At 40.9% G+C, this 25,907-nt stretch overlaps 3 protein-coding genes across 3 annotated transcripts in view; 1 reads left to right on the forward strand and 2 right to left on the reverse strand.

Moving 5' to 3' along the window:
• The window catches only part of commd10 (COMM domain containing 10), a 73,186-nt gene extending 61,600 nt beyond the window's left edge, over positions 1-11,586 (reverse strand). The window contains exons 1-4 of the mRNA XM_085368467.1: positions 11,480-11,586; positions 8,518-8,608; positions 6,007-6,117; positions 5,533-5,688 (exon numbers count right to left, since the gene is read on the reverse strand). Coding sequence (XP_085224593.1) covers positions 5,533-5,688; positions 6,007-6,117; positions 8,518-8,608; positions 11,480-11,508 — 387 coding nt within the window. The 5' untranslated portion in view covers positions 11,509-11,586. The remainder of the gene's footprint in view (positions 1-5,532; positions 5,689-6,006; positions 6,118-8,517; positions 8,609-11,479) is intronic.
• Positions 328-2,592, forward strand: LOC146621465 (uncharacterized). The gene is made up of 2 exons (XM_085367672.1): positions 328-921; positions 1,096-2,592. The coding sequence occupies exons 1-2, from the start codon at positions 328-330 to the stop codon at positions 2,590-2,592; spliced, it is 2,091 nt and encodes a 696-aa protein (XP_085223798.1).
• A 1,214-nt stretch (positions 11,587-12,800) lies between the features above and the next one.
• ap3s1 (adaptor related protein complex 3 subunit sigma 1) lies at positions 12,801-23,482 on the reverse strand. The gene is made up of 6 exons (XM_085368468.1): positions 23,212-23,482; positions 19,366-19,457; positions 18,403-18,514; positions 18,204-18,275; positions 16,937-17,044; positions 12,801-13,355 (listed from the first exon to the last, which is right to left on the reverse strand). Exons 1-6 carry the CDS (start codon positions 23,278-23,280, stop codon positions 13,227-13,229), a joined length of 582 nt encoding a protein of 193 aa, XP_085224594.1. The 5' UTR covers positions 23,281-23,482; the 3' UTR covers positions 12,801-13,226.
• Between the last annotated feature and the right edge of the window lie 2,425 nt (positions 23,483-25,907).

The raw sequence follows: 25,907 nt of genomic DNA on the forward strand, positions 1-25,907 counted from the left end.
AAGTGTATTGTGCAAGGTTAGTGCAAGTCTACTGTTAGGTTTTGTACTCACGGCTGCCTTTGGTATGCGTGTTTCCTCAGGAGGAATTGTGGCGACCAGGAGGCAGCACACGGAGAGTACACAGGGAACGGAGACAGAGCACGGAGCACAGGATAAAGGAGAAGACACGGAACGGGAGTTGGGATCGCACGGGGGGATTTATTGTTGTTCGGATTGTCACCACTGTAAATAAACACTGTTGCACTGTAGAGTCCTGCATTTTGGGTCCTCCTTTCCCCACATCCCCACGGTCTGCCAGCGAGACCGTGACAGAACGATCCAGCCATTATGGGCCCAGCGGACTCAAGGACCGTCTCACAGGAGGAATTGCTCGCCCAGCTCTGGAAATACTGTCGGAGCATTATCCAGGCGGCGGATCCACATCAGAGACACATGCAGGTCGTATTTTTTGATGCCTTCCTGTCTTCAATCACCTCATCTGTGAGCTTTTTGGACATTAAGAGACTAATTTCGATTATAACCACGCTGAGGGAAAGTTCCTGTTTTGAGCTGTTTGGTTTGGGCTGTCCGGGCGAGGAGGATATGGCAACCTCCCTGGGAGCCCTTGCTGCCTATTTCTTTTTTCATAGGCTGATAGCCTCCCCGCCGTCGCTTGCAGCTCGCTTGTTGGACCCTCCATTGCGGGGGAAACGTTTCACACGCCCTCTGCACCTCACCACATCTCCACTCACCTCTGCGGCACCTGCTGAGTCAGCAGACCAAGGACCGGCAGCTCAAAATCACACAGCTGCTCTCCTGTCCGGCCGGCTGGTGGAACCTCAGCCTGATACGCTGGCCCCGGCATCGTTAAAGAAGCGACGCTTGCGCCGCCGGCGTGCCTCACCGCAGTCAGACTCTAAAACTTTCCAACAGCCGGCTGTGGTGAGTCATATGGACAATTCATCTTCATTCACCTCATCTGTTTATTCACGGGACTGTGTGAAAGCTAACCTCGTAGCACAGCCAGCTGCCCAGCCTGTAGCCGTAGCACAGCCAGCTGCCCAGCCTGTAGCCGTAGCACAGCCAGTCCAGTCAGCCTCTCGTCTTCATCCTCAGTTGGAGGCTGATATGCCTGCTGGAACTACCCTGCCATTATGTCACCCGCCTGTTGTTTCTACATCGCTGTCCAGTCTACCACGAGTAGCTGCCGCACCATTATCACCTCCGCCCTTTGCAGCTACTTCTCCACCAGCGTCCCATCAGACTGCAGCGACCGCAGAACTCTCGACTTCACCATCCACATCACCATCCACATCACCCGCTCGACCGTCATCTTCGCCACCTGCAGCTTCCGCATCGCCATCTTCACCTCCGGATCAACGACCATCTATACCCGCGTCGCAGCCGGAGGAGCGGCTCAGCGAGCGGGAGGAGCCCGCGTCGCCAGCTGTGGAGCTCAGCATGCCCGAGCCGGAGGAGCTCAGCGAGCCGGAGGAGCTCAGCGAGCCGGAGGAGCTCAGCATGCCCGAGCGGGAGCTCAGCGAGCGGGAGGAGCCCGCGTCGCCAGCTGTGGAGCTCAGCGAGCCGGAGGAGCTCAGCGAGCCGGAGGAGCTCAGCATGCCCGAGCGGGAGCTCAGCGAGCGGGAGGAGCCCGCGTCGCCAGCTGTGGAGCTCAGCATGCCCGAGCCGGAGGAGCTCAGCGAGCCGGAGGAGCTCAGCGAGCCGGAGGAGCTCAGCAAGCCACCAGCAGAGGAGCTCAGCGAGCCACCAGCAGAGGAGCTCAGCGAGCCACCAGCAGAGGAGCTCAGCGAGCCACCAGCAGAGGAGCTCGGCGAGCGGAAGGAACAACCGGCGCTGCCAGCCGCGGAGGGGCTCTTTCTGCCAGCCGCGGAGGGGCTCTCGCTGCCAGCCGCGGAGGGGCTCTCGCTGCCAGCCGAGGAGGGACCCGCTCAGCCGGAGGTCAGCGAACCGGAGGGACCTCCACGTCTAGCGCGGCCTCCACGCCATCCACGTCCAGTGCGTCCACGTCAGCGACCGGCGCGTCATAGACCATGTGCCACGCCTCGCTGTTGCTCACCGGAGCAGCGACGTTGCCATCGGACCCGTGGCAGGCCACCAGAACCGTTCCGCCGCCACCGGACCCGTGGCAGGCCGCCGGAGGAGCAGCGCCGCCGCCACCGGACCCGTGGCAGGCCACCAGAACCGTTCCGCCGCCACCGGACCCGTGGCAGGCCGCCGGAGGAGCAGCGCCGCCGCCACCGGATCCGTGGCAGGCCGCCTGAAGCGTTCCGCTTCCATCATGGGGTTGGAGGTAGGCCGCCCGAACTGTTTTCCCACCACTGCCTGACCCGTAGCGAGTTTTGCCTGCTTGCGGTCCACTGGGTCGGCCGCAAGAACTGTTGTTCCCACCATGGCAGTGGTTGGACATTTGAACTGGGGTTTTGGGGCCATCCGTCCGGGACCCCCCGCCGCCCGCCCGGGGTTGGTTGTACTGTGGTTTTTGTTTTGTTTTTGTTTTTGGGTCGTCGGGTGCCGACCCTTAGAGGGGGGGTACTGTCACGGACCCAGTTCCAGGGATTCGGGGTCCGTGAGCAGTGTGGACTACTATTGTAGTTATTATTATTATTATTATTATTATTATCATTATTGTGGTTGTTGTTATTATGGTTGTGTCTGCTGTCCTGTTTTTCCGTGTTGGTGTACTGTCAGGTGTTTAGGGGTGTGTGCTTGTGTATGTGAGGGTGCGGTCGTGGCAGGCACTTTTAGGCCTGGTGGGTGTGGCCCTGCCAGCTGACCGGTCCCACCCAGGAATCCACACACACCTGGCGCCGATCAAGCCTCGTCAGAGGAGCTTCAAAACAGTGTGGCTGAGAGCTCCTCGACGCTGGATCGTTGAGTGACTTCCCGTCAGTCTTAAGTGTATTGTGCAAGGTTAGTGCAAGTCTACTGTTAGGTTTTGTACTCACGGCTGCCTTTGGTATGCGTGTTTCCTCAGGAGGAATTGTGGCGACCAGGAGGCAGCACACGGAGAGTACACAGGGAACGGAGACAGAGCACGGAGCACGGGATAAAGGAGAAGACACGGAACGGGAGTTGGGATCGCACGGGGGGGATTTATTGTTGTTCGGATTGTCACCACTGTAAATAAACACTGTTGCACTGTAGAGTCCTGCATTTTGGGTCCTCCTTTCCCCACATCCCCACGGTCTGCCAGCGAGACCGTGACAAATTTAGACTTTTCAATATTTCATCTGTTCGTGTTAACATTTTGCCATATTGCTTTGTTACAAGGACAAAGGAAAACTGCTATTTGCTGCATGGCCACATTTGTGTAGACTTTTACTTTATCCCTTCATCCAAACTTTTCTCCAACAAAAGTGAAAAAAAGACGGTCTGCGTGATGTGATGTGAACTTGTAAAACTTGCAGCGTCTCCTTATACCAACCTCACCAATTCCCCCACCTGCTTGGCTGATTTAATGACAGACACTTCACCAGTCAGCTGAAGCAGTGTGATAGATTAGCAGCGGTGAGTCAAGGCGGGGCAGTTAAGTGTTTTATGATGCAGGGAGAGGCCATAATAATAAACCATGTGTGACTTATTGGTTGTGGATGCATCACAGCACAGGTGTGAGGTGGGGAAGGACTGAAATACGTTTATTTATACTGCAGAAACATTCAAATTAGCAGGAATAAACATTACAACTCTGCGGTCGTTGGTCTTTAAGTTTCTTTACATGTAAAGGAATAAATCTGAATACATTTAATAAACACCTGCATATTTTATTATCTTGCATAAGATCGGTCAAAATAAATGAGCATTCTAATAGTACATTACATAGGCATTGCTTTCTAACACATTTCTGCTTTTACTGCTTGATCGTCGGTCAGTTTGCTCATTTTTAGATAAAAAAAACAGGGAATGAAAGGAACTGTCCCGACAACCTCACATAAAGGAAAAATTCTTAATTCTTAATTAAAACAGCAAATAGCCCATTCAATCACACAACAGCCAGTAGCAAGCATAGAGATTAACTTGAGGTCCTGTTCCCACATGTGTGACATTTATATTATTTTGGTATTTAGTTCTCACAACTATTTAGATCGCTGGGGTGATGCGGTCTGTGATTATTTGTAAGACCGTTGCTCGTTTCTGCTGTGCATTCAAAAAACTATTTACTTAATTTGTCAATCATGACACACACACACGTATATTTGACACGAGCACTGAGCTTACAGCTACATCTCGCAGTTATTTTCCTTATTGATTCATCTGCTGATTGTTTTGTCGTTTGCTCTGTAAAATGCCAGAACACAGTGGAAAATGTCATTTATAATTGCCCAAGGTGGGATCTTCAAATGTCAGCTTTTTGTCCAACCAACCAAAGATATTGCATTTACAATTGTGATATTATCAGTGAAGAAAAAAAAGAACCAAGTCCTGATATTCCAGAGGCTGAACTCTACAAATTCTTTGATACGCGCAATTAATTGCTTAATCAAAAGCGATGCCAGTTAACGTTCAGTTGGTTGACTAATACTTGTAGCTTTATTTTTCACACCCAGTTTTGATATTGAGCAAGAAATAAGAAATTTATGGCTTTATGTTCAATGAGCATGTGGCAGAAATGACAAGATGCCTGCTGAATAGAAATGGTGTGTATGAATATGAGACTCAATTTAATCTCAAATGTGCATGTGAGACAAAACATATTAATTTAATTATTACAGTATTAGTATAATTACGACTCTATTCTCAAGGATCAATAGCTGTCACATCCTTCCATGTATAAATTCATTAGGGAGCGAGGGGAAGATTTGCCAGACACGAGCAGGTGAGACATATAAATGTCTGACAACAGCAACGGCCCCAGCATAATGTGACTGATGTGTACATGCTGAGTATTTATTCTGCGTTTGATCTTAATTCCCTCGTCTCTGAAAGGAATGCTGTTTGAAGTGTCGCTCTTTAATCAAGTTATAGAGCGAAACAAGTTTAGAAATTAATGAAACAACTTGTGTGAGCTTTGAAAGAAGTTTTTGTAATCCATATGGCTGGAAAGAATTCACACAAAAGCAGGTCAGTCTTAATGTGGACAGTCTGATGCTTATTTTCAATTCAGTATCACATTATGAATTCAATAGAACTCGGCTCGCGATGAAAATAAAATAGAACGGGCGGCTTTGGGTTTTAAAGACGTTATAGCAGGTGTAGTCAAAGTTCAGGTATATCAACACTAATAATGTTCCCAAAAGAATATTACACTGTGTACAGTGTTGCTTGCTTTTACTGTTCCTCCACAGACTTACTGCAACTGAAATTTCTCATTTACACCAGCACAGGCACAACTGGTGCATGAATGACAAGAATAACTGGTTTACAAGCACTGTAAACAAGCAATGTAGTTTCTGCATCAGTGGTAAAACTCTTGTTTGGATATATTGTTTGTAAAACATAAATAACAAACTGTAAAGGGTTTGCTGTGTATATTCTGCTAAATAAAAATAAGCAGTCTGATGCTAACGAGGACAAAAAAAAAACCTTAGACTGTACCTTCTTCGGGGCAAACAAATTACATTTCAGTTTCTCCACCAGTTCGGGTCCAGTAGTTGCCCAGGTCTGAGAGAACACCTCAGCCTTCTCTGGGGTTAGATGGACCATCTCCAGCTGTTGTTGCAAAGAGGCTGGCTTTACATTATGATACACTGCCTAGTAAAGGTGATGAGAGAAGAGGACAGGATGTGTTAATCAGCATCAAATGTATTCATTTATATCGGGTTATTGTGCAGTTACAGTTATAAAAGAACAATCCATTTAATCTAATACCAAACACAACATTGGAAATACAACTACTCGCAACACAACAGTGACCCCAGGTGGAGAAATAGGCTCACTGTGTGATTCAAAAGCTACAGTACACACTCCATGCCAATCTCCTCATATTAAGATATTTAGAAAATATGCAAAATGTGCATCATTTGAGTCACTTTTTATGTGCACTGCAGGAAAAACAATGTGACCACTCACTTGCTCTAATATAAAGGCAGAAGTTTCCAAGACTAGGTTGAGAGCATTTTTATCCAATGAGAGAGCAGCCTGGAGTTTTTCCTCCTCTTCCTCACTGAACGTCCGCTCTCCCTGTGTAGAAAAAAATCCAATGTAATGTAAAAGCGTCCTGAAATAATAACTAAATATATGAATGAAAAGCCACTGTCTGCTTGACAATCAAAACATTTTCAGAATAAGCTTTAAAACACAGTATGTGGGTGTCAGTGTTAATCTGACAAGTCTGACAACAACAAAGGTTTTCCTTGAAAGGAGCTTATATTCATAAGCAACATACAGTATTAATCTCATGTTACTCACACTAATGTTTTGCTGCGCGCAGCTCCTCTGCTGCCACTCATGAGTGACAGTCAGTTAGGGCTGCTCAATTAATCGAATTTTAATCACGATTACGATCTGGGCTTTCAACGATCATTAAAAATGACTGAGCCGATTATTAGCCCCTCCCTCATTTATCCGCGACACCTTAAAGGCCGGTCCGTGAAAATATTGTCGGGCATAAACCGGTCCGTGGCGCAAAAAAGGTTGGAGACCGCTGGTTAAGAGGACCCGAGGGAAGCTCGGAAAGCTAAGCAGAAGTTATTTGGAGAGTGACTGCCGTTGGTTGAAAAGAGTTAAAAAAAAAAAAAACTTCAGTGGTGTTGCACACTATTTTATATTATTTTTTTAAAGTCATTGTTAACCCTTTAAAGCCGGTCAGAGCAGCACGCTCCGTTTTGTGTAACTATTTTTAAATCCCCGTAGAACCTGAACCGTGTAAGCTAGCGCAATAATTTGTTTTGCATATGAAACCGGAGGAGTTGTACTTACATCTGATGCCATCAGCTTGTCCTCGGTCACGGTTTCGTTCCACATATAGCTTTGCAAAAACTGCATAAAAAGCGCTTGCAGGAACAAAAACATAATATTCCAGAAACACGCTTTGCCGTTCCTATCAGCTGTTCGTAACACTTCCCACAGTGAAATGATGCACATGCTGTTTTCTTTGCAAATTTGCATCATAGGATTGTTTTTTGTTTTTCCTGCAGTATATAAAAATTGCTGTATCTCCAAAATAAAACTATGAAGACACTCAAAATAAATTTCCTGTGGTGGGAAACTATTTTTTGCAACTTTATTGTATTTAAAGTTTTGAGGGATAAACCTCTTAAACTTCTCCAAGTAGAAATATATGTAAACAAAACAAAAGCGATTTTCAATTTTTTTTGTAGTTTATTGCACTTTTTTGCAATTTATGTAATTACTATGCACTTAATGCATACATATTATTAAAATATGGGCTATAACAGTTGTATTGATGTATAGCAACTTGAAATGCTCCCACAAATGGCACTACAGCATGTAAAAAAAATAAATAAAAATAATATAAGCTCTGGTGGACTTGGTTCTATAGTAGGTCTTAAAGGGTTAAATAAATATCGTCAAATAATCGTGATCTCAATTTCAGTGAAAATAATCGTGATTATCATTTTTGCCATAATCGAGCAGCCCTACAGTCAGTTCAGTCAACAAAAAGATTTTTATTATAGTTTTATTTTGGATATTTTTAAAGCAAAATGTGGAACATTGCAGTATCACAATTACCAAAATTAAGTCCTTGTCACTCTGCTTTCTTCAACTTATCCAATTCAGGGTCATATAGCAGCTAAAGCCAATGTCCTATCTCAGTAGTCATAGGGTAAGAAAGGAGGTACATCCTGGATAGGTTGCCAGTTTATCAGGGCTAACATTGAGAGACAGAGAGAAAACCATTCACACCAACGGCCAATTTAGAATTGCCAGCTAACCTAACATGAACATGGCTTTGGAGGAATCCAGAGTACCTGGACATAACCCACAAAGCAAGAACGTCACAGGTTTGAATGCTTCTGAGTTTGCAAGTTCTCTCTGGGCCTGTGAGCCAATGGTGCTAACTACTGTACCACTGTGCCACCAGTTAAGTAAATAAAGCCCCTAATCTTTATTTAATGTGGATGGTAGGTCATGGATAGACTGAGGCTTGTAGCAATTGAAATCAGACATGCAAAAGGTTGAAAAACTGCTACTGTATGAATAAAAAACAAAGCATAAACTAACAAGGAGTTAAAATATTCATTCTAATTTCATAAATATCAACAAAACAATTCATCCGCTAGGCTGAATTGCAGCATAAGAACATTAAATAATATGATCGCCTGTTGATACATGTCAAAATATCTATTTCATTAAATATTATTATTTTAAAAAGTTGCACTGCCTCCTATTAGCACTTCAAAAAAAATAAAGAAACCACCCAAAGAGTCCCTTGAATAAAACATTTAGTTTGACGAGTCAATCTTGTGACAAACCAGAAAGATTTGCAGATCCAGGTCTGCATGTGCATTAATTAGAGTCAAGTGTGAGCGATGCTCCAGTAAGTCTTTATGCATGCACGACAGCTGTGCTGCGAAGCCTCTCATCTTTGGCACAGATAACATTGTGCAGTCTCCATACCTTCAGATGAAGCTTCTGTATGATGCGGGAGATCAGTCTGGAGAACTTGTTCACATCAATTGCATTGATGAAAGTCACTGCTTCTTTTATGCTGTTTAAGAAAAAAATAAGAGTCACACGTGTTAATGACAATGATGTAGGACATTCTCAGATCTCTTAGTTAAGTTTTATTTATATTGTCTCTGTATTTATATATATGTGTGTGTGTGTGTGTGTATGTATATATATATATATATATATATATATAATATTCTGTAACTCTGTAACTTCTGTCGGTGCTGTGCTTTTTTGGAAATCGAATTTCCCAGAGGAACCCACCCGAGGGATTAATAAAGTTCTATCTAATCTAATCTAATCTAAGTATCTGAGTTCAGGGCTCAGCATGAAAGATGGTTCTCTCAGACTGTCATTGAATTTCAAAGGTGCTTCTAACTAAAAACATAAAGTCCTGATGGTTTTGTACCAAAGTAGCAGATCTCACAAGGTAAAAAAGAACATCAGCTGTAGTGTGAAGAGTGCATAGCAGCGTAAAATGAGGCTGTGTACTACAGAGTGAATGTAAAATTCTGGGACAATACTAATAATAATGTGTTTTGATTTTATTGTAATTTATTTCATGTTTTTAAGCCAGACAGATGCATGAATGATTCTTGTAAAAACTGAAATTTAAAGGTCTTTCATTTCTTCATCACTACATTTGAGCATCTAGCTCAAAATTAAAATTACGCACCTACTTCGGTTTACTAGCAACATATCAGTAAAATCACTGGGTACAAAAACAGCATCTTAGAGAGACAGAGACTATCAGAGGTAAAGATTGGCAGAAGTTCACCAATCTCCACAAAGAGAATCTGGAGAAATCTCTGTGCACGAGGGACAATTAAAAACAGGCGTGATTCTGTCATAGAAATCACTGCATGGGCTCAAGAATACGTCTGTGAATGCAGTTCCCATGCCATCCACAAATGCAGATTAAAGCTCTAGCATATAAGAAGAATTCACATGTGAAGATGATCCCGAAATGCTGCTATCTTCTCTGCGCCAAAGCTTAATTCAAATCGACTGAGACAAAATGGAAAACTGCTCTGATGAATCCAGGTTTGAAATTCTTTTTGGAAAAACATGGACGCCACATCATCTGGGCTAAGAAGAAAAGGATCAATGAGCTTGTTATCAGCACTAAGGTCAAATGCCTGCTTCCCTGATGGTATGTGTGTGCATATGTGCACCGGCAACTTGCACATCTGGAATGTCTAAACCCATATATACCTTTCAGTGCTGAAGGGTATATGCTTCCATCCAGATGATGACTTTTTCAAGGAAGGCCTTCTCATATTTCAACATGACAATGGAAAACTGAATACTGCACTTAATACAACAGCACGGCTTTGTAGTAAAAGAGAACTTTCACCAACTGAAAACATCTGGAGCATCATGATTTAGAAAATACGGCAAAAAAGTCTCAGGACTGTTGAGCAGCTAAAATCCCAAAGGTCAAACAACTTGTCTCCTCAGTTGCCAGATGTTTATGTACTGTTGTTATAAGAGACAATACCATGAAATTAACTTTCATGAAATAATGAAAAGTCTTAGTTTACAAATTTGATTTTTTTTTCTGTTATATTATTCCCAGATCATTTCCCATTGTTTTATTTAATACTGCACAATATCCCAGATAGACAGACATCTGTGCATCTATCTATGGTTGAGTGCACTGGCTCCTGGAAGAGATCTATCCTCTTGGGCTACATGGGCTAAAGGTTATCACAGAGTAAAGCCTGATGGAAACGGGAATATTAAGACTGTTACAAATACAGATAATCAATTATTTAAAAATCCAACATGCTGAAATACTGGCTGATATTTTTTTTCATTCAGACCCACTAAACATAAACATATTTCCTTAATTTTTATAGTATGTAGTTATTTATGTACTCGTTTACACTCAGTTTGGCTCATTTGTAGTATTTGTATTTCTTTCCAAAAGGGAAGTTGCAGAGTGCCCTCGGGTGGACCAGTTATGCAACATCAACACTCATAATATGGTTGAAGGGTGTTTCAGCAGTCTCTTCTTTACTCTTTCAATGTTAATTTATTAGTCGTTATAAACTGCGATACTAATAGACAGGCTGCAGATAAACCAGCCAGGCTATGTCCGTTAGAACCATTTTCTCAGCGATCCTGCTTCACAACCAGATTCAAAACCTGCAAGAAAAATACCCCAAACAGCATAGTAGTGACACCACATCCCCTTATTGCAGGATTCAGGGGTTCAGGCCTTTTTGTTTTGTTTTTGTTTTTTTTAAATCTATCTTGATCGTAAACTGGCCTTTTCTTTCATCAAAAAGTTTAAAAAATATATTTAAATCTCTTGCAGCTATACTACATATAGTAACAGAAAGTCTAAATGGGTAAAAGTTTTTTTATTCAAATCGATTACATGATATGATTTCAACTGTCTTATTAAGTGGTTTAAAGGCGGCCAATACTTCTGCCCAGTTTCAAGTTATAGTAGTTTTGTTTTTTAAGCATAAGTAACTTTAAGTAACTTGTACAGACTTAACTCTAAATATATCCTTGTGGGATTTTACTTAACCCGGCACCCCAGTAGTATTTTTATTCTACAAAGACACTGCTTAAGTGTCATTAAGTCATTGTGCGCATAAGTTCGACCACTGTACCAAAGTATGACTCGTTTACTCCAGCCCACCAACATACTTGCTAATGTTACCATACCAGACTGAGCAAACGTGTAAGGCTAAAATGGAAGAAGGCGCATTTGTGCAATTCAATCTCACCAAAATGTAAAAAAGATAAATATAGATACCCTTTGCTAACATGTATTAATGCAACAAATTACAATATCGACTTTCGGCATGCCTTCGTATGCTACAGGTAGCTCAGGCTTTGCTACAAGATAAAATGTCGTTACATGTAATTTTTTTTACATGGGGGGTCCCACCTTTGTGTTTCTTTTATAATGGAAGTCATTGTAGTCTGCGTCCTTAAAAATAGTGTTTGAAGAATTGAAAAGCGTCAAAGCCACAGCAGCATCCTCACACTGTTGACATTCCGGCTTCCTGTTGTCACAAGACAAGTCATGTGACCGTCAAAGCTGCGCGGAGATGCGCAGTCACGGCAGAGAGTGGATCCGCGCTGGCTGCTGTTAGCCTGCTGGATGGAGGGAAATCATTTACTTGCATTAAAAAAAAAAACGAAAACTTACTGCTGACATTTGTCATGTCACTTTCTGCAAAATAAAGTTTCTGTGAGATTTTGTTTTGCGTAAAAACTGCGCACAGTGAATCTCTAGTCACTACGGAATCAGCATTGGACAAATCAGTGCCTGTCCTGCAAGAAAAGCGCTAAGAAAAAAAAAAAAAAACAAAAAAACGGCAAAAGCACATAAAATGTATTTTATGCTTTATCTGACATTTACCAGAACAAATTTAGGGCTCTGCTGGGGTTTTTTTTTTAAACCTCCCCCTTGCAAATGGACTGTTGTTCTGATAAAAGCCCAAATACAATCATGATAATACGTCATTTTAGTTTACTGGTTTTAGTTTTCTGTTTAACTTGTTTTTAGGCAATAAAGGCGCGACATACTGGATAAGAAGGTTTTTGGGTGAGTTTTGTATGTTTTTGTCCCAAATTTATTTTAAATTGTCCATTGCACTGTTCTTTTTCTCCACCTCCGTGGTTTAAAGTTAAGATTTGATAACCCAAAAATGTTTTATGAGTTGACTTGACAAAAGTAAAGTACAGTGGATCTGAGAATTTGTAATAAATGTTAGGCAGCATATTTATTTTAAACATTTAGTTAAATGTAATGTACCACATACATATTTAGCCAAGTATCAGGGGTGATTTGTAGCAGGAGGAACAAGTGTGAAAGGGAAGGTCTAGATGATAGTGAGACTTCTTGTGATAGATGGTTTGGAGACAGTGGCACTGGCAAAAAGACAGGAGGCCGAGCCAGGAGAAACCGGGATAGGGTGAGACGGAGGCAGATAATCCACCATGGTGACTCCCAACAGGAGCAGCTGACATAAGATCTTTATAAAAATGAAGTAAGCCAAGCACACAGGTTTCGTTTTGACGTTTATTATGTTGAAAAAAGAAGAGAAAATAAGTCATATACACACAAAAATTAAGAGCATCATTTGGTAAGACATGGTGAATCTTTGAAAAATACTTTGCATACAAATAAAAGAAAAATCATTTCATATATATTTTTCTGTCACACAGCATATCTTCAACATAATAATCTTCTGTACCCTAAATCTCTCAATACTGTACTAAACTGGTTCCAATTTTGGATTCGAAATATTTTTGCTTTCACTTCTACATGACTGATTCTCTTAGTCTGGAAAAAAACAAACTCGTAAGACTGCCCCAAAAGGTCACTTCCTGCCACGCAATTCTCTTTCAAGTAAACACTTTAGCCGATTCCAGTGAGCTGAAAGTCATGAGCCAACCTTCAGTGAGGCGTAAGGAATGTACCATTCATAAATAAATACTTACTTTTACTTCAAACTGAGAAAAATAACACAAGAAGAAAGAGAAAGCACACGTACAAGGAGTGTCAGATCACACAGTACCTTGAAGATTTATAGTTTTGATAAAAGTTGGTGAATTGAGGTTGTGGTAAACAGATTGCATCACTGTAAACATTGGCTGACATCTGCAGGTTCGGGATCTCGCTGCCACTATTTGAAGGAGGGTAAATTTGGCACTTTTATGCTGATGTCACCAATGTTGATGTTTCTGGGCATTTCCGGGAGGTTCATGTTCTTTACAGCTGATACGGCACGAGCGGGCGCTCCTGCAATACCGGCCTATACACACACACGCACAAAAAACACACACAAGGAGGGTTGATAAGACAAACCAGTGAAGCAGAAAACATGCCGTTACAGGACGAGACACTGAAAAGTGAACACTCGACACACACAGTGCTAAACAAAGTACTAGACAATCAAATGCTGACAAAATGCAAAAGCACTGACAGCTACTGAGACAGACAACATGTGCAAATGTACATTCAGATGCCTTCATAGCTTCATACGCACATGCATTATTTTTCTTATTTTCTCGAGAATGATTGGATCACAACCAGAGCCAATTATGCGTCAACGGTGAGGACATACTGTACTACACCATTCACTGATTTTGAGCACTACTTCACATTCATCAAATGGACAAAAGGCAGCATTGCTTGGAAAGTGAATCCACCGGACTCTTGAGGACCGATAAGGTTAAAATGGAAGGAGAGAATTGGGTAAAGCAGAAGAATGGATTTTGATATGAAGACGGTAATGATGTTCGGATAGATAGGTGGGTAGATTTCAGAAAATGTACAATGTTTGCTTTAGGAGTAATAGTACAGGTGATACTATACCTCTAGTGAGTTGAATTACCTCTGGGAGCCTACACATGACAGTAGCTAACATTTTTCTGTCTAAATACATATGAACAAAAAAAAAAAAAAAAAATAGTGTGTCATTTGCATGTGTGCTGTGTTAACTACTGATGATAGGAAAAGGCTGTAAGCCTACTAGCACTAAACTACAATGGGAGATCTGTTTTCAGTTACAGAGGAGGCACTTCACTCTAACACAATGAATCTCAATGTGAAATTATATAAGAGAAATTGAGCGTTTTTAAAGGGAAGAAACCAGCCAAGTATAGTTTTTATGATCAATAACACAGATCTGAATACTGAATGATTTGATGTTTTTGTCTCAAGTACGAGCAGACATTTGAGAATCAGTGCGGTTAGAGAACCCCCAGCTGAATCTTTGGAAGACAGACCCAAAAATGACCAAAAGGATAGAAAACTGCATGATCGCTGCCTCGCTAGAAATGAACACCCTTGTAAATAATTTCAGAGCCTGACATGCAAGGTACGCTTGGAATGGAGATTAATCCACTTCATGTTTCATAAGGTTATTTCAATAGGCTGTTTGTCTTAGGGGGTGTCCCTCCCTCTGCCAGGAGTCAAGGAGACTTGTGTTAGACGGAAAGATAACCGTGTCGTTAATCGAAAGGAATGCTGAGCCAGCAAATTGGCTCGGCATTAACAGTGAAGGATACTTTGTTGCTTTGCAGCAGGTCGCCTGAAGGCCTGCTGTGCAAATCCATTATAGTGGGTTTTTAATAAAGTACTGCGTGACGAACACACACAGAAATAGCAACGCCAGCTTCGTGTCACATAACTGCAGTTTGATTCTGTGCTTCACCTTCAAGCTCCTCCAAAGCTCGCTGTGCATGTGTAAAAACAATGTTTCACTGTTTAAAAAGGGACATTTTTGCTAGAAATGTTCTTGGCTTGGACTTCTATTATTATATTGTTTCTGCTGCGCAACACACAATCCTACAGTAAAGTCTCGAGCCACCCCTCATTTCTTTATATTTTGCTTCCAAGCAAAAATTGGTGTTTAACAATAGTTCTCCGTGCTGCACCTAGATCCCATTTTCCAAATAAAAATAGAACTCAAGACTTTTTAGCGAATAGCCCAGTATACAATCCCAGACAAACTGCACTTTGGTGACCTTTAGAGATACTAGTTGGTTTTACATAGACAAGGTAAAACATTTCTTTGTTTCTATCTATGCAAAGCTAAGTTATCCACCTGCTACATAAAAACCACTCACACATAAAACTTGTATCTTTTTATTTTGTTTTTTTATTAGAAAGACAGCATGCTACTACATCTCTAGACTGCAATTTCAACGACCGCGACCGTTTTTGTTCCTGATTAAGGAGGGAAACATTTTTGGGTCTGCCACGAAAGATTCCTACTGTATGTTAGTGACGTCACTTTACTTCAACATGGAGGGCCATATGAAGAGACTCAAGAGGGTGGGGGGTGGGGGGGGTGGTGGTAAACTGCAGTTAAGGTTACAGTACTTGGTTGTAAATTTAGCAGTACCTGTGTCTACCTGTCCTGCCTGGTAGACTGAAAGATAAACGTCTGTAAAGAGAGAGAGAGAAAGAGAAGAATGGAAAGAACTGGACAGGGTCAGGAAAAAGAGGAATGAGGAATGTTAAAGCAGATTAAAGTAATTACAGTTTATCTCCACAGAAAAAAAGTGATAGGACCTATCATACACCACAACTGTAAACTGTATACTACAATTATGTATAGCTGCGAAATATAGAGATATTACGTGACAAGAACGTGCGTTTTGAAATGCGATTAATATCATAATCGTTCCTTGCCAGTCGTGGAGAAGAACGGCTCGTTCCTCGGTCTCCAGAGACTGACCTATAATAGAACGGTGCCACTTTCAATTAGCATCAGTGTGATAAACGAACTCTGTGGTCTACGATAGGTCCAAGAGGGAAGAGACAGAGCAGCTCAGATGATCGTAGAACAGTAAAAGATCTGCTTACAGAAGGTCAATCGAAAAGGAAGAGTCTGTCTGCTTAAAATCACACAATGCAGCTCAGATTATTAAAAAATATATACACTTTTTTAAAAAAAAGAAAAAAAGGAAATCTACTGTTAGAGCACACAATTAATCAGCCAGTTAAAAACCTGAACATGAAACCCTTCAGTTTGTCAAGGAAGCAAACAAAGTAGAAACAAATTTGTATGACTTTGTGACTTTCGCTGTAAGAGTAAAACAGGATTTCACCAAAACTCTGACTCAATGCTGATACATTACTGCAGCGTGCTGCAAGTACTTTGGAAACAAAGGGCCAAATCATTAGTGCAGTTCGATTTTAGGACTATCAGATGCTACAATCCACATTATTTTGCAAATAAGTGATTTCATAAAATTGTCTCTGGCTGTCTGTCAAATTAAACTTTTCAATTCGTAAAATGAATGTTTCTCTGCTAGCAAAAGCTGTGTGCAAAGCAAAGCAATGTCCTTGCATAGAGCAGTTATCTAAGCAAGGACACTGGCTTGTAGATGCAAGAAAACAAGTCTGAAAAGCATTTACTACAACACGGACAGCGCAGAAACTTCACATTCTCTTCTAAAATAAAGAGCATATAAAGACACAGCCTGGAACCAGCATATTTTCACTACTGTATTTCAAATATAGATGATATGGCTGATTTTATGGTCACTGAATCTGGAGGTGCTTTGGAAAATGGTACAGTTAAGTCTTCATAGAAATGGTAGAAGTGATGACTATGGCTGTATAGTATACCGAGAGATACAGGAGAGAATATGTTGAGTCTTGATCTGAGTTGAGAGCAGTGCAGCAGCAGGAAAAGAGACCAAAAAAAAAAAAAAAAAAAAAGAGCACAAACACTCAAGAGTGGGTAGGGAGCATCCACAAGGTCACTGGAGAATAGCATGCAGGGTGCAGCATACACACATGCCTGCATACTGTATACACCACCTCAGAGTTTGGCGGTAGCATCAAGACATACAGTTGAACTGTCAGGGTCACGCTTACCTCAGACTTCTCCATCTTGTTCTGGGCATCCACCTGCGTGATGATTTCATTCATGTTGGTCTCCAGGACCATCCCACCCATTACCATCTCGGCCAGAATGTTGTGGACCTGAGAGGAATTACCGGTAGACGTGAATCTAATCGTCACGCAAAACTTTTTCCTCATACTGCAGCATTACAGTGCTGTGAGAAAGTCTTGAGACACCCCTTATTCTGTGTATTGTTCTGTATCAACATGACATGTCTCGGTGTGTGGGCCTGGATAAAGAAATGGGAAAAATCCAACAAAGACCTGACTGATACATCTGGCCCTTCGCCTGATCCATCTACTGTTTGCCAAAGCCTCATCGGAAACAGTCTGAATGCAAGGGTGGCTGCCATGAAGCCATTCATAAGGAAGGAAAATGTGGAGAAAAGACTGACGTATGCCAAACTGCACAAGAACTGGACTAAAAATCAGTGGCAACAGTTCTGATGGAGTGATAAATCCAAATGTGACATTTCTGATTCAATTCTCATCAATATGCACAGAGGTGCAACAGTGAGTGTCAAAAGCCATCTTTAAAACACAGAGGAGGCTCTGTGACGGCTTTGGATCTTGACAAAATTGATGGAATTTTGGACGTAAAAAATCACCATCAAATTTTGAACCACCATGCAAAATCATCTGGAAAGCATTCAAATAAAAGCTTTGGTTGTCCTCCAAGAAGCCTGGAGAATTATTGCTGAAGATTCCTTAAAGAAATTCAAAGAAAGCTTGTCTAAGAGAGTTCAGGTTGTACCAAATATCAATTTTCAAAGCTGTTATTGCCTCACATACTTCATTTCCAAGTTTGCACCCATTTCCCATTTTCTTTGCTAAATATAAAAGTAAAGTATGTGACCTTTCTAAGTGTTTTATTCTTAAAATAACAATGCAGGGATTCTTCTGGTTTTTGTGGCTCCCCCTTAACCAAGTTTAACCAGAACCAAAGCAGGATTGCCTGAATTATCAAACAAAACAATGAGGGTGAATAGACAACATTTGTAGCCAAACTACAGTTCAATCTCAATCGGTCCCCTAAACACTGAATTAACTATATAAGAACAAAAATGCCGCTACACAACATGTTATGGAACAAGGCAGGTTATCAAATTTTGTACCATAACATGAGTCACTAATGGCTACAACTGATTTCTGATTTCATAGGAGGTCGAGGTCGTTCCGAGGCTCAAACAAATGGTATTATAAACATGTTACATCACAAAGAGACAAATGAATTTATTACCTTGTCGACATGGAAAATTAAGTCAAGTTCACAGACGTTCTCAAAGCACTTGTCCAGCGTTTCCACAAATACCTGCAAACAAAATAGAAGAAAGGGCTTGTAGACCTAAAGGAACACAGTCTGCAAGAAAGATCCTGAAAGCACACCGACAACTATGGTGAAAGAGACGGTGGCATTATTGTTTTTCCCAGGCTTTTACCTGGATTAAGTCTAAAATTCCTAGTTCGCTCTCTGAGGAGTCGACACAAAAGACAAAGTACAATGTGGCGTAGTGTCTGTAGATCAGCTTGTAGTCTGATCCTCCAATCAACCTGAAAAACAAGAGGCAAGAAAACATTAGAGAAATTGCTCCTCATCAAATATATAACGAGGCCTGTCAGGCATGCCATAGAAACTACGCTCTACTATACACTTAGATAAGGGAATCTTAATGTATGCTAATCTTTTGAACGTACGCACAAGGTTCACGGGGAGTTTAACACTCAGAGAGAACTCTGAACCCTGAGAATGACCTGATTTAACTAGTATGAAGTAAACACAGATAAAGACGTGAAGAAAAATAACAAGATCTTTTCAGTTATTATGAGTCAGTGTAACGGTAGTACACAACATATACAAGCGTGAAAAGATAGAAACTGGTAGTGGTTATTCAGCCTCTTGCTGGGTTTGATAAGAAATCACAGTTTCTGTTAACAACAGGAAATGTAGGAACTCTCCCTCGGTATTATGCAATTATTAAATAAAATGAGTAAATGAAATTAGTTTTGGGTTGTGGGCTTTTTTATGCGTTTGTTGTGCTCTCCATTCAGTGACTTGATTCTTATTAGGTTTTTTTGCTACGTATATTTTTTCATTACCCTTCAATTTTGCAAAGTGTAATGAGACAAAAAAAAAATATGCAAGAGCAACTGCGAGCAGTGGTGTTTCACAGCTCCACGCCTAGTTCCTCATTCATGAATGTTAAATGAAGATCAAACGAACACCGTTGCTATTGATTGCCATTCATACAGCCCTCCGAGCTTTCCTTTGGAGAGTGAAATTAAGTCCTGTAATGTTGCGTCAAAGTCAATTATCTTCTGGAGTAGATTACTTCCACTAAAGCCTGCTTCTTTAGCATTTAGACACAGTCGCGTATGCACAAACAGGCAACCTCATAACTTACATTCCTCCTTCGAGGAAATTGCAGACATTCTCATCTCTTTTTGAGACCAAGTGGAAGGTTTCCCTGATGATCTGTTGCTCTGTGTCTTCATTCTGGAGGACGAATTAGGAAACAACAGGCTGTTAAACACAGCGACAGTAAACAACGTGATGTTTGCCCACTTAATTGCTTCCAGTGAGCCAGTTCATTACTATTAGCCAGAAGACTGGTCTGACAGGATATTAATGGTTCCTCTCACCTCTCCCTTTTTGTTTTTTTATTAAATACGTGTATTCCTAAGTAGCTAAAAATAAAAGATTTATATAACAAACACATTTTTCAAAATCAAATATACAATACCCAGAGGTCACAGAGGCTCTTACTAAACCATGTCAGGGAGGCTTATCTCTGCAAAGAGATGAGATTATGTTCAAAGCATTCAATATCCGTAGGCATGTTTGAATGAATAAGGGAACAAAATCTTCTTCATCAGATTGTTCTGTCTTTTAAATCATATTGAGGGCTCACAGAAAGGATCTAAAAAGACAGTCTCTGCGCTGTCAATACAAGCTCAACAACCTTGCTAAAAATCTGCTTTACTGCAACTCTAACAATGACACAGTCTCACCAAAGGGTGCTAACGTCCTCTCTGGATCTTTAACAGTTCAGTGAGTAAAGGGAGAGCAGAGGGTGACCAGTATGCAGCTGGCTAAAAATCAGTCATGTGATGTGCAGCATGGGACTTAATGATACAGTCACAAAGCAGAGCAGAGCAGTGAGCCTATTGCAGAAACAGCAGCAGCTTTTAAACATGTCAGAGTTTGAGAGTTTCCCCATCTGGTTACATGAACCTGCAAATCTATTTGAAATTCTGGAGGTTCACAAGCAGCAACACAGTATAAGTTACATTTAAGGACCAACAGGAGGCTAAATAAATAACACGATAATATATGTTAACATATTTCATGTGGTAGCCAAACATACCAGAAACCCTAAGATTATAGAAGGAGATTTTTAATTACTAGTATTCAAATTTTAAACCGTTAAAAATATTACCAGGTGAAGCGATTTTCCCGTTACGATACCGAGAAAATCGTTATCAATAACGGCCACCAGAAAATATCTGAGCCCTACTCACCTTTTTCAATCCCCCTCCACCTGAGGACTAACCAGTTATGGTGAAACCACACCCACTGTAACAATTGTTGGAAATTGATATCACCATGGTGACAAATGCAAGTCAAAACAATGATCAAAACTACATATGATGGTCCCTATACAGCATTTTCCATTATGCAGTAGTTAGTATGCCAACGGGGGGCCAAAGAAGGTCAGCCAATGAGCCTGTGACACAGGACATGGCTGCCTAAGGCTCACTGATGTACAAAGAGTGCAAAAAAGATCTACTACAGCACAAGATGCTGACAACCCTAATGCTGCCTGTCATAGAAAGTTGAACCTTTATTTGTATGGGGCCTGTGTAGCCACAGACCACCACAGAAACCACCAGCAATGAGATCAGAACAGAACAGTGTAAAAAGGAGAACTGGTCTGAACATTTACACCACATGTGCCATCAGGTCTGTGTTGCATTATTTACCTGTGGAAAGAAGGCAGCCAGTTGCACTATAGGAACTGGCTTGCCAGCATAGCCATTGTGTTATACTCTGTGCAACATCCAACTGGGAAACGGTGGCTGGCAGTTATGTTTATGCTACATTAACAGATAGCGTATATCCTTTCACTGCAACAGTTTTCACTGATGCAGATGTGTTATTCAGCAGAATAATGTGCTCAGCAACACTGTAAAAAATAACTCTGGAATGGGAATATGACAGAGGTCAGCGTCACTGTGCTTGATAGCACAGGACACCTTCAGAGCTGTTTTGGAGGTCAGAGCTGTTTTGACAGCCTGGACGAAGGGGAGCTACAAAATATTAGGCAGGTGGTTTTAATGGTGCAGCTTTCACAGTGCATGTTCATCCACCAGCCTCCACTCATGGGTCTGCACATCTCTCCTAAAGCATGTTTTAGCACATTGTTACTTTAACACGAGAACCACGACGTCCTCATCAAAAAAAATAAATCATAAAATAAGCAAAGCAACTTTTTTGTAAAAGCAGTAGCACAAAAAAAAAGTCTATACTGCTACGTAAAAGTTATGGCTTACTTACTGATGATGAATGAATTATATATAGGGAGAATTTTTATGTGCACATATTTCTCCCTCCTCTCAGACTGGACACATGCTTTGGGTTTATGTCTGAGCCAGCAGGCTGGCTTTAACAACCAGAACAACGCCTCTTCAGCTCTGCCACTCAACGCAGACACACACACACACACACATATAAGGCACAGCCACACTAAGACAAACAACATACCGAGGCTTAACAATAAACTCTTATCAATTAACCGAGTCCTAAAGATAGTTTTCACAGTCAGTCGGATGTGTGAAATTGTATATGCAGCCAGCCTGTAAGCCGACACCTCAACTGGTAACATAACAGATGGCATCTACATGGACTACTTCTAATCCAATCAATTTGTGTTTACCCTGCTGAAATACAAACGCATTAATGTCCATCTCAATAAATAATTATGCAACATGGAAAATGAATCTGAACAAATATTTATATGGTTAAATTCATTTGCTGCTTTCTATTTTGAAACCCCTTTTAGAGATTCTGCTTTCTAAAAATGATGCATACATAATGATGAATACATAAAACAAAGAAAAGCGCCATATCAGCAGACTGGAGGATCTGTAATGAGGATGCCAGACTGACTAATCAATCAAATTACCACTTGGTATATACTTATGTTTTTAAATACAGACTGCTGGGTGATGCCCATCATCTGTTTTCTTAAATCGAATCTTTTCGGGATGTTGTTCTACCCTAAAAACATTCAGTTATCTAGACTGAGATCAAATCGGAAATCTGCATTTATGAGTTCCAGCTGAATCCATCTCCAGTGCTTCTAAATCCACTATTGAACAGCGCAACGAAACTGACATGTGAAAAGCAGGTGCTTGGAAAGTGTGCAGAATTTTTAAGCAGGTTCAACTTTTTTCTGGCAATTCATCTGTTAATCAACTTTTGTTTGTGTGTGTCCCCAATTTGTCCCCAAGAGTTCATTCAGGGAGCTGGACCAACGCATGTGCAACCTTGTTATTGTGATACCTACATAAAAAGAAGGCGGCCGTCTTGAGGTATAAATCCAATTATAAGACCAAGCCAGCACAGCTCACACAGCAAATGACATTACATAACCTGGCATTTGTTCCCTGTAGCTTTTTAAACAGAGCAGGTAGCCTGCTTTAGTGATGCCAACTTACAGGCAATAATCTCATGGCATCAGTGATGGTGATGGGATGGACTGAGCACGAGTCACTCACAAGGGCCACAGCTATTACAGTCATGTGACACAAACAGTAAACCTGCTTCGGGTTGTGCATCACACAGACTGTATATAGGCTGCATGAGATTAGATTTAATAAGCTAAGTGAATAAAACGGAGCTCACTCCTGTTCACGCAGCCTCAGCGGGAATGTGATAGCCTCGCTTCGGCTTGCACACGTTTAATTATTCATATTTTTAAAGGCCAGCGTGGATCAGAGTGGCATCTTATAGCCTACATCAGTTTGAAACAACTGCACATTATTGAAGTACCCACAGCTTCCCATTCAAACAGTGTGCAGCACAGTGTCATTAATGCTGACAGTGATTGAATTTTTTTAAAAGTGTCCTCAGCACAGCTGTACAGCTTGTGATATTTTTTTTAAATTAACCGTTTCCACGTTGACCCGTGAATCTTACATATGTGCAGCAAATAAATGAAAAATATTAAGAAGAAATTTTCACTCACATAATGTTCGTAGAATTTAGAAAGCCTTGGTTTGCCGTGGTTGTTGAATATTAAAATGGCTTTTATCATGATTGTAGCGGATCAGAATGAGGCGGGGAAGAGAAAGGGATCAGTCTGCGAAAGACTGGTGTCCGTCAGCTCCGGTGAACCCAGATCTGAGCGGGATTCACGGCTAAAGCCCGTCTCGATTTAAGGTTAGTAAACGGGATAGCTTCGAGCTACACTCTGCTACTCCTTCATCGTCTCTTTACGGAAATATTCCACGTCAAGGACCAGTCATGCTCTCCTCCTCCTGCTACAGCAGCCGAGATGGCTCAAACTTTGCTGTGGGTAAATGCAAATCACGGGGTTAAAAAAAGAAGAAGAAAGAGCGTTTATTGATTTGTTCCTCATTCTAAGAGTGATTCTCTCCACATCCACTGGGGTCAGCCCAAGCATTTTCTTAATCACTGAACTTATTTTACTGTGATCACCATTTTTAATATTAAGTTGATGTTTCTTCATCTTCTTCATCTTAGTGGAACTTAGATTACCCCTAAAAAGTCCTGAAAACTTATTAGAGTAACTTTAAAGGTAGGATAATATTCATGACAGTGACATCTTTGGCCAGTTAACCTAAAGCACATATCTCTGGACAATGAGATGCAGGTGGTCAACGGCGTCACCAAGGGGGGCGTGGCCACTGGCCAGCCACCAAGATTATCCTATGTTGCTAATAATGTTAATAAACGTGATTACAAGAGAGCAGAAGGCACCCAACAATCAATCGATCACTTAAAAAAGATTATTATGGATTTCAAATCTTTTATCTTATTTTCATCTTATTTGGTTAAATGTTGGTCACTATTTTCAGTGATATCAGCTTTAATAGCAGGAAATTAAGTAGGTATATAATAAGCTATATTTGACAACAGCATAATAAAACTAGAAATTTTGTTTTTAGTGTGCCACACCAATATTTTTAGTGGCCCCCAACTAGCCACCCCAATGAAAAAATTCTGGAGGTGCACCTGGGTGAAGTAACTAGAGGAAATCCACCCAAGCACCCGGGAGAGCATGTAAACTCTACACAGTTTCAAACTAACCGTCTTGCCATGAAAACACAGGACTAACCCTGAAGCACTGAATGCCAAATGAAAATTTTATCCAAAGTTCACAAGGTTGATTATCTGGGAATATTTTATATATTGTTAGTGCATTCTCCAAAAAATTGCATTTGGGTCTGGTGACATTAGAGGAAACGTGATGAGGTCACAAACACTGACCAGGTTAACAAAGGACCAAGAATTCAATCATCAAATTTCATGACGATATAAAAATATGAGATATAGCCATGCTCAAGAAGACAACAGTAAAATGTGCTGTAGTCTTGTTTATGTTCTTAGTTAAACTTTTAACTTTGAAGGAACATTATTTGAAATTATAAACATAAGAATTTTTAACATTTGTCAGTGTTTGGAAATGTTGCCTCACAACTTGGCACACATTTAGCCTTTGTGTCTTTATACAAGCTTTTAATGTTTCATTTAATTTAAACATGTTTTTAATCGTTTTTTGGTCCATCCATCCATTCTCTTCCATTTATCCACATTTTGCAAAGAGGGCTGGAGCTTATCTCATCTGTCATAGGGCAAGAGAGGCCAGGTAGACCCTGTAAAGATCACCAGTCTATTGCATGGTCAACACATTTGTGCTTAATTTTATGACACAAACCTTTTTGATTTTGTGTTAGAAAAAACTGGTTTAAAAGTAACTTAACTCTAAGGCAACTTGTTTTTTAAGTTAGAAATTCCACATTTTTCACATCATCATTGATCCTGGCCGATTTCAGTAATATTTATTATAGTAAACGTTAGAAAATCTGGTCCTCTAATGGTTTTTATATGGTTTAATGTAAACATCTGCATGAAAAATGCTATGCAGTCTAAAGTCCTCTTGCACTAAAAACACAAACTTGAACGATGATTTAGGCAGCCAGCAACTGTTTTTTGTTGTCACCATACAGCATACAAAAAGAAGGCTGTCTTTTAAAAAGATGAATTTACAAAGAAAACTCAGCATTGTAAAAAAAGACAAACAAATGCAGTCATATGAAAAGTTTACACCAGATGCTGTGCAGTCCCATGAAAAACTGCGTTCACCCTTATATTATAAAAGAGTAAATAGCAGCCAGGTGCTGCTAATCAAATGCAATTCACTGACTGATAACCAATAAGTGTGACAACCTCTATAAAACCAGAAGTTCTGGCACTTTGCTCCTCTGGAACATACAGGTTGTGTGAACACTGAATGTTAAAGTTCATAGTAGAAGAATTAATAAGAGACTGAAACCTGATTGAAAGAGGTCAACACCAGAAAGCTTCTTCTTTCTATAAAAAACATGGCAGCACAGCTTATGTTTGCAAAGCTGTCTCTGAACTTCTGAAGGACGTGACCGAAGTGCTGATGTCTGTCATATTTCACAGGACCACATTTGGCAAAAAACAAGCACAGCTTATCAATGCAAACACTTCATACCACGTCAAGTACAGTGGTGGAGGGGTGATGATTGGGTATGTTTTGCAGTCACTCCTCTTTATAAATATCTCTATAAATATACATATGAGGCCATCTGTCCAAAAGTTAAGGCATGGATGAAACTGGGTCGTGCTACAGGACAATAATAGCAGCAGCAAATCTAAACCAGAATGACTGAA

This window comes from Diplotaxodon limnothrissa, linkage group LG12, assembly GCF_057381915.1.
Source record: "Diplotaxodon limnothrissa isolate DT_005_m linkage group LG12, D_limnothrissa_male_GT1.1, whole genome shotgun sequence".
In the NCBI taxonomy this organism is placed as follows: domain Eukaryota; kingdom Metazoa; phylum Chordata; class Actinopteri; order Cichliformes; family Cichlidae; genus Diplotaxodon; species Diplotaxodon limnothrissa.

Bases quoted from the DNA above. Each gene is read 5' to 3' on its own strand.
- LOC146621465 (XM_085367672.1), top strand. From the start codon at position 328: ATGGGCCCAGCGGACTCAAGGACCGTCTCACAGGAGGAATTGCTCGCC. The intron at 922-1,095 runs GTGAGTCATATG...CTTCATCCTCAG, and splicing joins CTTTCCAACAGCCGGCTGTG to TTGGAGGCTGATATGCCTGC.
- ap3s1 (XM_085368468.1), bottom strand. From the start codon at position 23,280: ATGATAAAAGCCATTTTAATATTCAACAACCACGGCAAACCAAGGCTT. The intron at 19,458-23,211 runs GTGAGTGAAAAT...TTCGTCCTCCAG, and splicing joins CTAAATTCTACGAACATTAT to AATGAAGACACAGAGCAACA. The intron at 13,356-16,936 runs GTAAGCGTGACC...GTGTGTGTATAG, and splicing joins ACAAGATGGAGAAGTCTGAG to GCCGGTATTGCAGGAGCGCC.